Source organism: Perna viridis, chromosome 5 (genome assembly GCF_037379345.1).
Source record: "Perna viridis isolate PV_CMFRI_1.1 ecotype Kerala chromosome 5, ASM3737934v1, whole genome shotgun sequence".
NCBI classification, from domain to species: domain Eukaryota; kingdom Metazoa; phylum Mollusca; class Bivalvia; order Mytilida; family Mytilidae; genus Perna; species Perna viridis.
In genome coordinates this window covers 32,879,266-32,898,283 of record NC_142449.1, presented here as the reverse complement: position 1 = coordinate 32,898,283, position 19,018 = coordinate 32,879,266, and the positions used below count along the sequence as shown (strand labels likewise).

Below are 19,018 nucleotides of genomic sequence, written 5' to 3'. Positions count from 1 at the left end.
TGAAGTTAGAACTATGATGCTATGGCGCGATAAGCATGGCGAGGATCTGCACTGACTGCAACATTATGTGGCATATAAATGCATATTTATGCAAATCACATGTGAATATTAAGTACTGAAATTACCAGTGTAAGAAGTCACTAACAATATTAGCCACTTAAAAATGTGCATTATATGGTTCCCAAGATTTTAAATTGACAATGATATTATTAGCACTTAGTCTGTCTATGTAGAAAGGCCAAAGAAAAAATGTGTATGATTATGGTTCTCTTAATTGTTAAATCAAAAATTAAATTTACAACATTAAGTCAGGCCAAGTAAAAATGTGTTAGATTGTTGTCTCTAACTCTAAATCAGAGTTTGAATGCAATTTTTTTATATATAAAGTAGGAAATTATTAAATTTTTCATGCATTCATGAATTGTTCCAATGTATCCATCTGCAGTATGAGAACCAATTTGTTCACTGTGTGGTAGTTTTCCTTTCCTCATTTGTCCTCCTGGACCTTTTATGAGCAACTTGGCTGGAGTTTGTACAAAAGCAGAGGACACTTATCCTACCAGTGCACCTGGTCCATGTTCACAGTTTTTAGTGGAGTATGAGTTGCTCATTTACGTCTGTGTCTTTGTATGTGTTATTTTGGTTACCTTTATGTTCTTTGTTGTGTGTGTCTGTTTTCCCTGTCTAGTTTTTATCCCTGGATTGCATTCTTTTGATTTCTGCTAGAATCTTGGTTCTCTTGATTACTCCTCCATGCCATGGTATTTGTTCTAGGGTGGCCTGCTGATTGGCTTGAAAGGGGGCCCACTTATATGATAAATTGTTCTTGTGACTTTTTATGTAATCAACCCTAAATTTCCCTCAGGGCCTATGTGGATCTGCTAATGAATATAATCTAAGTGCTTGACAACGAAAAAAAAGTAAAATATTTTAAACTATTTGCAAATGACCGGGAATGAGGAGTTAAAAAAAAAGTTCATGTATTTTTATATATTTGTTAAAGTGTTTTTAATTTGTTTTAATTTTGGTTTTTTTTTATGTTTTTTTGTTTTTTTTTGTTTTTTTTGGCTTATCATCATTAAATTAGTAATAAAACTGAGCTTGTAAAATTTATGCCTGTAAACTTTTAATATGCAGCTTCCAAGTTACCAATAGCTAGTTTTTCTAACCAATTTAAAAGATGAATAGAAAAACAGCAGGATGTACATGAATTTCTTTGTTAGTATGTATAATTTTGATAAATATAAAAAAAATTGAAACCGCAATTAGTCCTTGAGCTGAGTGCATACACCAAGTAATAAGGAAATCGACACTTTTAGGGCATTAACTTTGATTGTATCTTCTTCTCTGTAAAAGTGGTCTTTATTTCCAAATTAGATACAATCGTTTGATCATTTGATGTTTAAATTTTCAAAGTAATATATCTGAGTTAAATCTTTTGATTTCAGGAATTGATAGCTTTCTATTTTAAACAGGCATTATTTTGTCTAATTCAGAAATACATGTTTAACTCAAAATATACAATGGAACCTGTCTAAACCTGACCCTGGATAAACCAGACCCTGTCTAAACCAGATTTTGGATAAACTGCACAAATGTAAATCAGACATCATATAAGGTCCCAGCATATAAGTTAAATACCCTGTTCATACTACAAAATTAATCTAGTTAATTATACCCCCACAACCAAAGTTTTGTGGGGGTATGTAGGGATTATCCCATTTGTTTGTCTCTTTCATTCTGTCTGTCCGTCCCTCCACATTTCTTTTACAGAAATAATCCAACTGAAGGGCTTTACATGTTTCCTCATCAATGTAACTCCTATTAAACCATTCTAAGGATTTTGATGTAATTTTATGGAAAGAATGGGCATCATATGAGCATGTTCATGAAATAATGTAGTTACTTTTGGAGGATTCTAAAGGGAGATAATCCAACTTAAAGGCTTTACATGTGACCTCATCAGTGCAGGTCCTGCTAAACCACTCAAGGGATTTTGATGAAATTTTATAGGAAGGTTGGGCATCATATATAGATGTGCATGAAGGAATATAGTTAATGTCAGAGGACTCCAAAGGGAGATAATCCAACATAGGGGTTTTACATGTAAGTGCAACTTCTCCTTAACTGCTCAAGGGAGTTTCTTGAAATTTTAAAGCTCTTATCAGAGGATTCCAAAGGGAGATTATTGAACTGACCCATTATATATTTAACTTCCAATTTGAAGCAGGGGGTATTCTCTTTGTGAACTTGCTCACCTTATTTCTAGTTTATCTTGTTCACACTTGGCCTCCTAGCTGTCCCAGTTTAGGATTTTCTCTTTATCAAAAATAAGAATGCCACTGCAGGACATAAAAAGAATTTTAAAGTCAAGGAAATTTTAGGCATGTACACATTGTATAAGTTCATAGATATACGTTATATACCAGAGAATGTAAAATGCTGGCAAACTCTATTTTGAATATTTTAAAACGATTCTCTTTATAACAAAATAGCAATTAGCAATTTCTCACTATAAATTTGTTAAAATGACATCATTAACAGTCACACATCTCCTTGGCAACAAGTGAACTCTCACCCCACTTTTATGTTCACACTATTTCAGGTTATCCTCACTTTTACTCTACCTGAATTTGAGGGTAGTTTTGCTTGGTGGGTGATTCTAGAAAAGCAGAGAATGCTTACCCTACCGGTGCACCTGGTCCATGCTCCCAACTTTTAGTGGAGTCTGAGATGCTCATTTGCTTTTGTTACTTTGTATGTATGATTTTAGTTACTTTATGTTCTTTGTTGTGTATGTCTGTTTTCCATGTCTGGTCTTTGACCCTGGATTACATTCACTATAACCTTGGTTCCCTTGATTACTCTTTAACCAGTGTTTGCCCTAAATTAATGCTTTAATATCACTTAAAACTAATTCAAATAAATTAATTTGGGTCAACCAAGGTTAAATAGCATAGTGTGAATGGGGTATAAGTAATTTTTTTCACCTGTTAAACCCAACACCTGTCTTAACCAAACCAGCCCAGAAAAGACTTTATTTAGACATATTTTGCTTTAATTTGTATATAACAAATGTATTTTTCTTTATTTAGCCCATTGATTTTCCAATTCTTATTTAAGGTCTGGATTTGGGCCCCATTCCCAAAAAGAAATATGCTCAAAATTTCCCAAATTTAAGCAATGAAATTCTATATTGTGACTAAAAATATTGTTTCAAGATTTGTACATGATTAAAATATCCCCTCTCCTATATACTGTATAAAATTTGTCCTCTGAAAAACACATCATGGACTTCAATACAATGTTAACTGTAGTGGTCTTCATCAATGATTTTAAGGAGGTAGACCTAGGGTAAGGGACATAACTCTTGAAATCAGTGATATGTTTGCATCATATTCAATTTCACCAAAGCCTATCAAGCTTTCATTTGAGACAGAATGAAATCAGTCCAAGTTACTTTGATGCTTACATGAGATTGATGTAAAATGCTGAATACAAATGTTCCAATGATTTGTATGATTTGTGTCCGTTACCCTAGGTCAACCTAGGTCTACCTCCTTAATTAGTGTTTAAATATTGTATAAAAATCCTTGCCCTCATTTATTACAGTCACAATTTTAAAATTCTTTCCCCATTTGCATGGGCCCATGGCACCTTCCCTAAAACATTAGAAAAATCACTGTAGCCTATTAGATCTAATTATATAGTAAACTAATGAAAGTGTATTATGTCAATTTCCACCCTGTGATGTCAATTACATAATGCACAAATTAGCCTCAATTTGAAAATAATTGGATATTTCCCATACATGAGAACATCATACTATCATAGAAAAACAGGAAGGAAGGTTGAAAGATCAAAGAGGAGTAGTAATTTCTCTGAGAATGAACTTTTATTCAACACTTTTATTGAAAGCTTGTTATGTATGCTATTTTAGGTGGAGTTTTCAATTAATTTCCTGAAATTTGACATGCGTCAATTAATCTAAACCTATATTTGTTACTCTAGAGCATAGCAAAGTGCTGTTGTAGGTTATAGTCAAAGAAATTGTTCTTATAATCTATACTTAATGCAAGGAATAAAGATTTCACTGTACCTGAGTATAGTGATGTTTTTGGGGCCAGCTGCAGCCTGCCCTGTGGTATTAGGATTTCCTGTCATTCATTGAAGACCAATGGGTGGTCTTGGGCTGACATTTTCATCCAAGTAGGGTTGTTGTTTCTTTGACATAAAATATACCCTACCTATTCTCGTTATATTAAAGTAAATAAAATGTTTTGATATCTTTATTTGCTTATGTATGATCAGTTTTTATGCCCTTATCGCTTCAGGCTTAGACCAACTTTAACTGTATTGTTTTACCTCCCACTTGCAAAGTTTGGGGGTGGTTGTAAAGTTACAGGTGTACCTACCCTTTTTATAGTATAATTACTTCCTTCCATCTCTACTTCTGTTGCACTGAGGGGGTTCCCCCTACATCATTGAACAGAATGTAATTTATTAGATTTTGATGATGTGCAACTTTATTTTTATTTTTATTTGAATAATCTCACATAGCAGAACATGGACATAGTTATTTTCCGATATAGGGGAATTAAAGGTATCAATTTACAGGTTTTTTTTTTCAAGTTAATACATGTGTATATATGTTCATCATATAAATGCTTATAGGAATGCTTATATGTTTGTAAAATTTATAACAGTTTAAACTGGAAATGTGGGATCCAGCTTTAACATATTAGTTATAATACAAAAGATATGATGTATTTATCAAAGAGACAACAACCCCACCAGGATGTAAATGTCAGCCCAAGGTATAAAAGAGTTTCTAATATGATCTGCTTCAAAGCTCTTTAGACCACAACCAAGGTAAAAAAAGTGATAAATACATGACCAACCTTTCATGCAATAATTAGGCTGCATTTATTCAAAAATATGAAGAAGCTTGTCCTATTAGAACTGAAATAAATCAAAGAGACTCCATTTTATCATTTATGTACCACAGATTGGCCATTTATGTCATTATTTAACCTATCGCTGGAGGTATAACAATGTGATCTAAATAGCCAGCCCATGGTAAAACAATTATACAATGGAGTTTCCATGATTTATTTCTTAAATACATTGCTTGCACAATTTATACTAGTCATACACCAAACTTAGTGGTAGGCCATGGCAAAATAAATGGTTGGAAGAAAAAAAATCACTGAAAAAAAAAACAGTGAGGCAGTTTTAATGTGCCGAGAGCCAATTCTCCAATATAAATTCTAGATTTGTGTATAATTAGTATCATAAAGTGCAATATTAACATGAGAAAACTACAGTTATATTGAATGAAGTCAATATAGTAAAATGTCAAACCTGCCCAAAAAATGAGCAATTATAAAAATGCATGTTTGCTGTGAATGTATCATGTTACTACAATAAAATAGTGTTTTGTATTGGATAATGATGAATGACAGACTATAAAGAGATACATGAGTCAACAATAATTGAAAAGTAAACATATCTATGTAGCTAACATTTGATAAATTGAGTAGTGTCCATAATGTATCATTTCTCAGTAGATTAAGTAAAAGACCATTTAAGAATCATGCAGTTGGGGATTTATTCAAAAAAGAAAGCCTGGAATACCGGGTAGAACAGGCGATGGAAAGTGGGGAAAACAAAATTGTGTTCTTTTTATCAGTTGATTGTTGAAAATCATGCCATAATATGGCACAGCAATTAGACGTATACAATAGATGTTTATCTATGTATAGGACATTATCATGGCAAGTTGATCATTCAAGGGACAGTGGTACCTCTTGAAATGTTCATAATACCATTAGGTCACTGGCAAGGGCAATTATCAATATTTAAAGCAATATCATAAGGACAGTACATAAGCAACTGTTGTGTTAAATTTTATCGAAGAATCTGAAACAGACATGAGCATATGGAACAGGGTTATGTTGCTACAAGATTGAAGTCATCATTACGAAGTTTTATGGTTGTCATCATGAACTAGTGGATCTTTGCGGTGTATCCATCTGCACCATGAAAACTGATTTTTTCAATGTGTCATAGTTTTTCTTTCCCTCTTCTTCTACCCCGGGCTTTACCCAGAAATGGGTGTTTCTAGAAAGCAGAGTACGCTTACCCTACCGGTGCACCTGGTCCATGCTCCCAGTTTTTAGTGGAGTCTGAGTTGCTCATTTACTTTTGTTGCTTTGTATGTATGATTTTGGTTATTTTATTTTCTTTGTTGTGTTTATCTGTTTTCCATGTTTGGTCTTTGTCCCAGGATTACATTCTTTTGATTTCTGCTAAAATCTTGGTTCCCTTAATTACTCTTGGTATTTTAACAAAGATCATGTTTTGACTAATACCAGTTAGAATACTGTGCAAATACTTTTATTTGTAAGTACCAATTTTTTGTGGTTTAGGGAAAAAATAAGCAGTTTTTTATTCTTGAATTCATGGCATTGGTAACTCTATCATACAAATTTCCTTTTCATTGGGAACCATATTTCACGGTTTACAGAAACCCGAAAATCACGAAAATTGGTTTCCCACGAAGGATAATACTTTTGCAGTAACTCATTCTTCTTTGATATGAATTAAACAAAACTATTGCATGATCTTTTTGTGGACTGAATAATCTAATGACTTCCTATGTCCTCTGAAACAAGAAAAAAAAACAAAATACAATATCTGTCGGTATGCTTAATGGACAGAAGTGGGAATATTTCAGTTTCATGTCATAATGACAATACCTATTAATAAGCTGATATGATTAAATTTGCATGTTATTAATGTCAGCCTCCAGCTACCGATAGATCTAGTAGTCCACTAAGTTCAGGACAATTTTCAGGGAGAAATCATTTAATTAGATTAAATATAAGGATAATTGATATGGTATGATTCTACTGTCTGTCTGTCTGTCTGTCTGATAACTCAAAAACACTATGTTTTATATTGCATAGCCTATTTGTCAGATAAAAATATGCAATTAACAGAAATTATCATTTTAAGGGAAAAGTCCTAATATTCTCAATGTCAAAGTGGGACATATTCTTTTGTCATGTCTAATTAGACTTATGTCATAGTGTCTAGCTGAAAGAAAATGTTATTTTAGAAACAAATTCCTGTAGAAAACTGAGGTATTTCACCAATGATATACTGTTTTTTTTTTACCCATTATTTATATTTTTTAGTAAATTTTGAAAATTATTTATGCAATTAAGAGGAATTTTCTAATTCTTTGTCTTATGTTATGCAAATACCAGGAATTTTATATATGGATAAGAAGGGAAATGATTTTGTTCTTTGAGTTTCTATCCAATTTTCCATCACACTTTTTTCAGCAACTACTCATCACAGTGGCTTGCAATTTTAACACATTTTTTCTGCAGGTAGGCCATATAAAGTGATTTATTTTTTTAGGAAATTTTAACAACAACTTTCTGTTTAATGACGAAGTTTTAATCATTTTTGTTTGAAAAATAACAATATTGACATTTTCGTCTAAGTAATCTATTACAAAAACTTCTCCCTGTCAAAGTAAACATGAACAGGGAGAAGTTTTGCTTATTTCTCCCTTTATATTAGACCCTAAATTAGTGTATTATACTAGCCAAATTTTCCTGTCCAAGACTTGTTTATTTACAGATTTACAGTGGGACTTGCTCTGCTTTAGATTTTGACACTGGCAAGATTATGTAACATTGTAATGCAGGGCTGGTGGAATTTCTGACATATTTTTTGAGAAATTAAAAAAAAATCTCATAATTTTAAGGACAGTATTAATTCATGCCCTTGTAAGCTAATTTGTCGAAAATTGATATTTTTAATGGACCAATTCAGAACTCTTAAACACCATTTTGCCATCACTGCATTCTTATTAAATAAGTCTTGACCAATCATGAATGCCATAAATAATAGCAATCCCAAAATGCAATAGATGGTCCATAATTTACCGTAGATCCATATCTCTGTTTTGCATTGCTTTTAAGAAAACGAAACTTTAATATAACCGAATCCTATCATCTCTTAGACATTTTTTTTTTTAAATCTTCATTTGTATGTATAAAGCGTGCATAGTAATTGACTTTTATCAACACTTAAAAGTTACTCATCTTTTAATGGCTGTCTTTGATATTATGTCATGCTTACTGGCAATTAATTAGTAAAAAGTGGCACTGTGGACCCAGGGTGGTATTGATAATCAGTAAAAAGAAAGAAAACATTAATAGAAAAAGAAAAATTAATATTGAGTGTCATTATAAAGCCATTGCAAATTGACTTATAAATGTTTGAGCTAGAAATGAAAACTGTGTTTTTCATATACATGTAATTGTAAATTGATTTCTTTCCAATTTTAAATGTTTTGATTTATAATGTATTACCCCTCTCAAACAACCCTTTCTTTTTCTTTTCGACACAGTCGGTATAGTTTTGCTTTTTACTCTTTGACCTTAAAGATGCTCTTCCATGGAAAAGCAAGTCACCTGATTGCAGTTCTGTTTACCGATTGGCCAAATACTGATAACTTAGTGGCGTTTGAAAAAATTGTATCGAAAATTGAAATTGCTTGCCATGTGTTATTTCCTGTATAAGACATAGAAAAGTGTAAGTAAAAATAGCAAATTTTACTGTGTCGGCTATCTTTTTTAAAGATAGTACTTGTTTTCAATCACCTTGATTGTCCATCAGTCTGTCTGTTATACATTTTTGTAACAAATTTCTCAGCTTCAGTTGGAAGAAACACTTAAGTTCTTTGTATGTAACTTTTGCGTGATGACTTGGACTTCGCCTCCCTTTTCAAAGTTCCTTACTTATATACTTCCTGTTAGGGATAAAACAAAGTTATCATTAGATGGAGTGTCAGTTGTTTCCCACTCATCATAGAAACAGATACTGAATTCTATTAGTTGCAGCTTTTCTAAAAATGCATGCTCTTAAAGTTTTTGTTTGTTTCTAGCTCATTTTGAGATAGTTCTGTGAAAACTCCATTTATTTGCAACAATGTGTTAATCAAATTACTTGATGAATTGTTAAAAAAAAGTTGCTACAAGCATTCTAGGAAAAATATGACAACCAGTTTATAACTAATGGAACAAAACTGTTGTCTGCTGACATATATTAGTGAGAGATGAGATGAAATGATCAGGAAAATGGGAATTTGAATTCAATTATGATAGTGCATGTCATACTGAACACAATTTTTATTTTTAAGAGGGTTTATATCCATAGAAGACCCAGGCAGTGGGTGGCCAGTAATTACATGCCAAATTTTGTTTTTAAATAATTTTCAACTATTTCAGATTACAAACTCACAATTTTTTCTCAAAAATGGAAGCTGTTTTTTAATTTACTGAAATGATAAGAATGAAATGAATTACATAGAAAACACTTCCAAATTTAAAATAATTGGAAATAACCTTGACAAGATAAGGAGGTTAACATTACATTGGAACAAAAAAATTGGTGGGTAAAATTTACTCTGTGGCGCCCAAATCATAGGATCTGCCTGGTTTGTACATGAACAGTCTCTTTTGGAATTGACTGTATTATCCCTGATGATCTGCTATACCTGTTGTGCTTAGGTAAAGCAGGTTTGGTAGACTGCTATACATGTAATATACTATATATGGAGTTTGTTTGTTTGTTTGTTGGGGTTTAATGTCCGAGCAGCAACATTTTAGCTATATTCAAACGATCATATATGGAGTACACATGTTGATCAATAAGGGAGAAAATTTGAAAACTAATGGCCTCTACCTGTTTTAAAGTAGCTGGGTCAACAAGTATTTGTATTGCAGTTATTGAAGTACCATTCTGTGTAAGAATCAGGTTATATGTGGCTCCATTTTTTTCTATTTTGTCCTTTTTCCAAATTTATTCAATATATTTAGAAAACAACTGAAAAGCTATTTAAGTTTATCTTGAAGCACCCATAATGTAGATATTTTTTACTGCTTTTTAATAGAAATAGTGCAGGAAAATTTTCCATGAATTTTTGCATTGTGCATGTCAACTAAATTTGACCTATCAATAACTTAAAACTTTAAAGCAAATTTTACAAACACTTTGATGGTTATTTCTGGAGGATATGATGTAAAATTACTTGGATAATACAAAGAAATCTCTGCATTCTTTTCTCTTCATATGCTAGACCTTACACATTTTGCCTGATTCTTAGACAGAGAAGTACTTAAATATTTTTTGTCATCAATTTTCACAACAAATGACAAATTGTTGTTTTTACAACATGACTTCTGATCACTTTTGTTTTGGTTATTGGATGATATTGCTTCATGTCTGTCTTTTTAAAAGTACAAATATGTATTGACATAATACTTAATTGGTTGAAGAGTTGGTAAAAAAAAATCAATGTAAAAGGAGTTGGTTCAGCAAATATCAAAATCAGCCCCTAATACTAAAGTGTTTCAAATGAATTTGAAAATTGCATAATTCACTTGTTGAATGTGTACCTTCATTAAAAAGAAATTTGATTGCTGTTCGTGCATGTTTTGCTCTATAATTGTAGGTGATAATAAAACCAAATAAGAAAATTAAGCTGAATTGTGGAATTTACAGCTTATTTCACGAGACACTTTTATGGAGATAATATAGAGCGCATTTGTCGAAATCTTTGATATTGGTACAAAAACAGCATTCTGTACCATCACAACTCTTGACAAAAGATTTTGTTGTTCATAGCTTGCGCTCTGTTTCTTTTGGATTAAAAAAAGTACCCCTTATCCTCTCATTTTTGTGAAAATTCTTTGAAAACTCTGTAGAAGCTGAGTTTTGTGCCCTCTTGGTGACTAGATTATGACACAACAGCTTGTATTTTCTACATATTAGTATTCATATAGTATTTTAACTTTTTTAACTTTAAAATAGGCAAATGGAAAATTTCAAATAGAACTTTTAAGTTGAAACTTCGGCAAAATAGTTTGTGAGGCCTGAAATTAGTGTTAGTGAATTTATCCCTTTACAGTTACAACAAGATTTATCATTTCTGATTCATTCTGTTGTAAAATTCTTATCTAAGATGAACCTATGATTTGCCATCATCCTAACAAAGTACTGAGTTTCGTAGGTATCAGATTAATTAGAGTTAGGACACTGATATGTTGAAATATTCAAGCTATTAAGTAGTCCGTAGTAGTCTTTATAAGAATCATGCAAATACTGTAATATGTGATACACCCAAAGAAAGGCTACACATTTCTTTTATTATCAAGTTGTTTTATAGGTCTGTATTATGAAATGCATAGTTATTCATTCCATTCTGCCTGCTCTTTGGAGATAATCTGTATTGAAAATTCAACAGTTTCTATTGTATTTAAATGTCATTTACAGAGTTATTTCCCTTAGATTTGAATTTTCACCCCTTAATTTTGAATTCTACAGTACATTCTATATAATTTTTATCTCCTAAAAACAAGGGTCGTATAAAAAGCCACATGTTAATTTCAGTTTACTATAACATTTTAAACAAAATATCAAAATTAAAATATGTAGGCTTTCCAACCATGAATCACATTTTGCATGATCCTTATATGGAGTGCTACTTAATGTGTTCTGAGTTGTAGAATCCAGTTGTCTTCTATTATTCTTCTGCATATGTCCAAGGTTGGATTATTTTCAGTCCAACCATAAAACCTCATTGATGAAATAAACCAAAATTGTACTTTTTTTGTTTCTATATTGTAAATAACAAAAACATATATCTATTTTTTATTTCCAGGGAGGTAAGAGATGCTACTGGTGTGGATGTTGATATGAGGATAGGAGTCCACAGTGGTATGGTCCTCAGTGGTGTACTGGGTCTAAGTAAATGGCAGTATGATGTTTGGTCAGATGACGTTACGATAGCCAATCAGATGGAGTCAGGTGGAGTCCCAGGGTTAGTATGAAGTCCTGATATGTTAGATATAGAATATCATATGGGCTTATTCATACCACATGACATCTCAACCTGGAGACACCCATATTAACACAGGAGGTATTGCATGACGGTTTTTATAGGTCAATGAAGTAGAGGCCTTTCTCTTAGAGGTATTGATGTTTGAACAACTAGACCAATTTTAATGTCAATCAATTTGGATAAGTTAAGTGTTTTTGTCCACTGCCTTTACGCTTAAGGGGACATTGCAATACTGGTATTGGTGTGTCCATGCATCCGTCTGTGTGTCCATCCTTCACACTTGACTTCGTTGATGCACCTCCTCAGAAACTACTCAATGAATTCTTTCGAATTTTGTGTGAGGGTTAGTCACCTTATGTACTTGATCATTTTGTGCAGCCATTTTAATTTGACAAATTTTACAGGAGTTGTCGGACTTTTGCACTTCGTCATTTTTATTTTTTGCGGCAGTGGAGGACATGTGTAGGACATGTGGCTACTCAAAGCAATCTTGTTTTCTTGGCAGCTATGAATGCTTATGGTTCAGTCTGTCTTGTACATGCAGAAAATTTATATCAATTTCATAATTTTAAAATTCATGATTCTGTTGGACTAGTGCATAGCTGGGTCTGTTTGATTAGTCAGACTTTCTTACCATGAAATGCATGAAATATCTGCCAAAGGATGTTAAACCACAATCAGGTGATCAATCAAACCTATATCAGAGTTATTTTAAAATTCATTGTTCTGAATTTTTTTATCAATCAATACATTTTCATGAAAAGTCCTGACAGTTTTATAGGAATAATAGTTTCCTGTTTCAAAAATAGCAAAGCTAAAATGACCATAATTATTTCCCTATATATATATTTTAAGATGAATGATTCCTACATTGTTAAGTATTTAATATAGATCAGGACACATCCAGTTTTTTTTTTACCCTGCAACACAAAGTGGTGAGAAGTTATATGATACCCTATGAAAATTTGCTTGTCCATTTGTCTGTCCCCTAGCATTTCCAGAGGTTGACTTGAAAATAGATCAATTAATTGTATTAAAAATTTGAACAGTTATCTAGTACCATAAAATATGTGTTAAGTTTAATTCAGCAACATCCAAAATATAGTTTTCAAGTTTTGAACATTTTGCCGTCCCCCATTTTATCACCACTACATGGCAGGGTATCACATAAATTTATGTTCCATTTATGCCCTATTTTAGGCCATTGAAACTATTCAATAAGTAATTATGATTCTTGACAATCTCAACACAATCATTACATGATAAAAGTATATTGTTCCCACTGTGGGTGGATATGAACTGCTATTATTTTGATTGTTGTGGTGATGAATACAGCTGCAGAATAAATAGTGACCTTTTTTCTGTGGAGGTCAACCTTTAGTTATTTATTGGACCATTTTTAATTCAGGCATTATTAGACCACTTTGTCCGCATCTCAGTTAGGAGACAATCATTCATTGTTATCTAAGATTGGTGACGTTAACACAGTATTAACGCTATATAGAATTCTAGAATAGTGTGGGAAGGCTTTTATGATTTGTAGGTTTTGGTTTTCTTGTTTTGACACAGTTATGGTTCCTAGGATACATATTTTTTTGTCAAATTTACCTGGCTTGTTTTCCATTAATAATATGAACCAGCTTTCTACTTCCGGTATGTCTGGTTCATCGTCTGAGACAAACTACTTGGTATGATACAGTAATGGAACAGGAATCTGTGGTTCAAGTTTAACAAGATATATAATGGAAACTCCCCATAATTACTTAAACTTTTTTCTCTATCGATTTACAGCAAGGAACAAGGTTAACTTCAGGAAATAGATTTGGTCTTACCTTGATTAAATGATCATTACCTGGTATCTAATTGTATTAGCTTAACACACTATTATCAAGATCCAGTCCAAACTAGAGTAAAGGATATGATTTTAGGTTTGTTTTGTATACCAGCACCACAAGGCATTGGACTTTATAAATTTACTGCTGTCCATTTCATCGGTGTAAACTCTATGCAAAAACGGTGCTGCATGAAATCTCCCTTTTGGGAAAGTTTTGAGAGGGAGATCTCCTTTTTTGGAATCTTTACGTGCAGATTAATTCTACATAGAATGCACTGTATCATACTATTTGAGGACAGATGGTTGTTGAATACAGGTGGTTGCTAAGACAAGTTTAACTGAATGCTTCTGAATTTGTGCTAATTTCTGACTTCCTCCAAAATAAAACTAAAACAAAATGGGAAAAGGAAAAAATCATATACTGAATATTGTAATGAGATATTTTCTAAATAGAATGCATCTCTCATCAAGCAAGAAATTAACTTAAGTACCATTAATACAATCAGATAACCTGTCGTTATTTTAATCATGCATGGTTGGTAAACTCTTAGAGAAAATGATACAGAATCTCTTATGAATGTTTGGAAATAATGCATTTGATATTTACTTTAATGAAACGTATTGGTGCAATTTTTTTTCTTTGATTTCCAGGACAAATGATTTTATTTCATATGTTTCCAGGCAATAAATCTACAATTTACCATATTATCAAATCTTTACAAATGCTTGGATGAATATGGGATGGTTTCTTTAGATATTTTCTTTATTCTTTGAAAATCTCTATAAAATCTGATTCTTTTAATAGAATATTCTAAATTTTTTTATGTAATCTAAATATGCAAGCTTAAGCATATTCAATTGAAAAACTAATGAAATAATTTTTAATACTTAAAAAATAAGATTCAGATTTTGAATTTATTGATTTATTATCAAGTCTCATTCAAGTACTCCTGGCAGATGCAGTAGTTAGTTTTAATAGCAGTCTGTTTAAATATCATGCAAGTGATTCATGCATGTAAAAAAAAAAAACACTGATTCACTTATTTCTGGTTCAAAAACAGTCACACGCCACAAAATCAGTCCTGGTTTTTCTTTCGGTTGATGCACTTTTAAAATAAACAAGTACTGTCTTTAAAAAAAAAATATATAGCTGACGCAATAAAATTTGTTCTTTTTACTTATAATTTTCTTCATTTCATTCGGAATCATGATCAGGTGACTTGCATTGTAATGGAATGAATAGCATCTTTAAGGTCAAAGAGTATTATTATATTGATTGTTTACTGATATTGGCTTTTTGCAAGAGTTATGGTTTTTGGTTTGGTTAATTCAAGTTGTAGATGAAAACATGGTTTTCTCCAAAATATTGATCTATATATTCTAATGAAAATGGTAATGTGAAAATATGGCATGTGGAATATCGGCAAAAAATATGAAAGTGTCAGCAGTGGAATGATATTCAAATACGTCAAAATGCAAAACATGACATAAATATGTACACATGAAACAGACACAATGTAGGGAACTGAATAAAAAATATTACACATAAATAGATTTTCAGACTTAAAAAGCTTCATGTGTTCAATTGGTTTTCTGCACCTTGAATTGCCTCTACCATTGACAGTGTCTGAGATTTATAAGGATTGGTACTTAAAACTCTTCTCTGTTCAAACTATGATGTTTTTTCCCATAGTAAGCTGTAATGTATTGCTCAAGGATAATATTCAGTTTTGAAGCTAACAAAATTACAAGGTATAGTGTCAGAACAAGCTTAATTGTGTTAATGAAATTTGCATGAATCATCCAAGATAGAATTAATTATACAGTTAATAGAGTGAAATCTGTTGAAACCTTTAAACTCTTTATGAACCAGAACCCAGTTTAAAACTGACATCACCTGTAGTCCTGACATATAAGAGTAATCAAGGAAACCAAGATTCTAGCAGAAGTCAAAAGAATGAAATCCAGGGACAAAGACCCACCATGGAAAACAGACACACACAACAATGAACTTAAAATAACCAAAATAATACATACAAAGTAACAAAAGTAAATGAGCAACTCGGACTCCACTAAAAACTGGGAGCATAGATCAGATGCACTAGTAGGGTAAGTATACTCTGCTTTTCCGAGTTGCTCATAAAAAGTCATAATAAATGAATTTTGAACCAGCGTAAACCTAACATAGGCTTAAATTGAACAATTTTTCAGGTCAAGAGGATTAAAAAGGATTCTTTTATATCTATGAAAATTTAACATTTTGAATGTTGAATATGAGAAGAAATATTCCTGTAGATTCTTCTTCAGGAGGGAGGGTTTAGATGATTTCTTCAGTCAAATTGAGCTTATCAAATGATCTTGTTTAAATTTCAATGTTTATTTTATTATTGAGATAGAAGATATATTTTAAAGCATGGCTTGGTTGATATATCGTCTGCTTTTCCTATGAAAGCTGTAAAAAAGGCGTAATTTTATAAAAGGGCGGGTATTTGCTTTTGGAAATTTAATCACTTCCCCAAAAATAGTATTGAGTTTAAAACATATACATTTTTCATCATTCACCAAAAATTAAAGAGGTAGACCTAAGGTAAGGGACACAAGTCTTACAAATCATTGGAATGTTTGTAATCACCATTTTTAATCAATCTCATGTAGGCATCACAGTAACTTGGATTTATTTCATACCGTTTCAAATGAAAGCTTGAAAGGTTTTGGTGAAACTGAATATGATAGAAACATATTACAGATTTTAAGAGTTATGTCCCTTACCATAGATCTACCTCCTTAAAGAAGTACTTTTATTAATAGACTAGAAAGGTTGTGCTTGATCAGTTCAATAATCAAACCTAAGCTTCAACCTTTAGGAATAACTGCAATGAATTTCCATCAAATTCAGTAATTTTTCACAAGGGGAGATAATTTGTATAGACTGCATTATGAAGATTTTTGTTTAAATGTGCAAATAAATTGGTCTAATCAATTTCAGGAAAGTACATGTAACCAAGACAACTCTGGATAAGTTACAGAACCCAGATAGATATGAGATAGAACCTGGAGAGGGGCAATCTAGGAGCCCATATCTTGCCAAACACCAAATAGAGACCTATCTTATTACCACAAAAACAAAACGAGTAAGTATCAGGTACCATACAACTTATAGAGACAAGTCTATTCAACAAAAGCAGGAAATTGCAATGGTTATTGTACCAAAGGAAATGATTTAAAGTCCTTGGATTCTCTGCATTTTCTGTCTTTGCTGAAACTGATAATGCAGCCCTAAGGCTAGGGTAAAATGTATTAACTAAGTCAGTAATTCTGAAGGTTAAAACTGATATCAGAAAATTAACTGTAAGGTGTTTTCTGTAACAAGCTTAATTAATGTCAATTTTGTTTTTTCTGATATCTTTTGTCCAAAAATTTTGTATAAATATTGATTTTCCGATACAGGTTATAAAAGGTGTGAAAAAAAAAGTATATCTATATATAGGATATGAATAAAAAAAGGATTATATTAATATTTATAATGTTTATCGATATCATCCTCCAATATTGTCTCTATTTAATTTATTTAACTTTTTTTGTGGCTGGTAGAATGAAGACTAAATTAATTTGATGTCTAAATCGTCGTCATTAGCGTAATTTAAAGAATCAATCTTAATGTACAGTTATTGATTGTTTTATAATGGAGTAAGTTTAATTGGTTTCTCAAAGGAAAAAACATGGAAATTATTTATCATATTTAACAAGATAAAAGCCTAGTTAATTGGTCCAGGGAATGGCATCACTTTGTAAGGTTGTGTCCTTATTTTAGTTGATTTCACAATCAATTTATAATCTAGCTAATTGAAATACAGCAATATTAAACAGATTTATGATTCTAAATGCAATTTTCTAGCCCAAAAGAAACAATTATTTTTCATGAAAACATATGGATTCCATATAAACTACATATTAAATACAGAAGTACCTAATTACTCATAGATACCAACTAATTAAATGTTGTAGATTTGGCCAAACTTTGATAATTCATGGTTACACGCACTTTTAACCATTGATTACTGTGTAATTACTATTATTCATGGGGTATCAATTTTTCGCGGTTTTCATTGGTATGCATATCCATGAAATTTGGTTCCCAATGAAGAGGAGATTCTCTGTGATGTGTATACTGAAAACCTCAAAACTACAAATTAAAGAATCCGTGAATTTGCATTTCTTCCCTAATCCACGAAATTTGATATCCGAATTATAGTACTTTCACAGTAGTTCAATGAATTTTTTTAAGGAGGTAGACCTAGGGTAAGAGACACAACTGTTACAAATCATTGTAACGTTTGTATTCACAACTTAATATCAATCTTATGTAAGCATCAAAGTAACTCGAACTGATTTCATTCTGTTTCAAAGGAAAGCTTGAAAATCTTTGGTGAAATTGAATATGATACAAACATATCACTGAAAGAGTTATTTCCATTACCCTAGGTCTACCTTGTTAAATGGATCACCAATGACATTGTGATATTTTCCTCATATAAAAAAAACTGCTGTGATGGTTGAAATATTAATTCTACAATAGTTGCTAATGTAGATGGCATTATGTGAAATATTTACTGTCCCGGCAATGCTGATAATGCCTTAAGCTACAGATGTCGATTATTAATATCAAGAGCAATATCACTTCCCTTCTGTATAAGTAACAATTGGGTTTGTTTCATTGATGAATCTGAAGTGGGCATCGCTGTGGGATAATAACCTTTTATCAAGCTTGGAACAGCGTCTGACGTTCAAAATTTACTCTAGACGCTGCAGCCAACCCTCTCAGGAATAGTGTCTGAGAACTTCAAAAGGCTTGTCTGCAGTGGTTAGTAAGAGAGAAAACATGTCTCCTGCTACATGGAGCTTGACTTTGTGTATATTGTGTGGTAATGCCCTCTTGACATTTTACCCCAAATTAATGAAAACCATGTGACTATATAATGAGAATGGATTTGGTGAATATGTCAAAGAGACAACAACCCTACAAAGAATGAAAAATGACAGCTCAAGGCCACCCATGGGTCTAAAATGAATGACAAGGAAACCCTCATACCACAGGGCAGACTGCATCAGGCCCCAAAACAACATTACACACAAGTACAGCGAAATTGTTGCCCCTATATACTCCAGCAACATAACAGTAAACTGAAAATGAAAACAAAACAATATAGAGGCCAGAAATTCCTGACTTGGGACATGTGCAAAAAAATGTGACAGGGTTA

At 32.0% G+C, this 19,018-nt stretch overlaps 1 protein-coding gene across 8 annotated transcripts in view; it reads left to right on the top strand.

The window, feature by feature from the left end:
- LOC148617136 (adenylate cyclase type 2-like) overlaps nt 1-19,018 on the top strand; it is a 99,220-nt gene that overhangs the window by 56,970 nt on the left and 23,232 nt on the right. For all 8 annotated transcript variants that reach the window (XM_088584464.1, XM_088584466.1, XM_088584465.1 and 5 more), the window contains exons 9-10: nt 11,747-11,905; nt 16,747-16,891. In XM_088584464.1, coding sequence (XP_088440590.1) covers nt 11,747-11,905; nt 16,747-16,891 — 304 coding nt within the window. The remainder of the gene's footprint in view (nt 1-11,746; nt 11,906-16,746; nt 16,892-19,018) is intronic.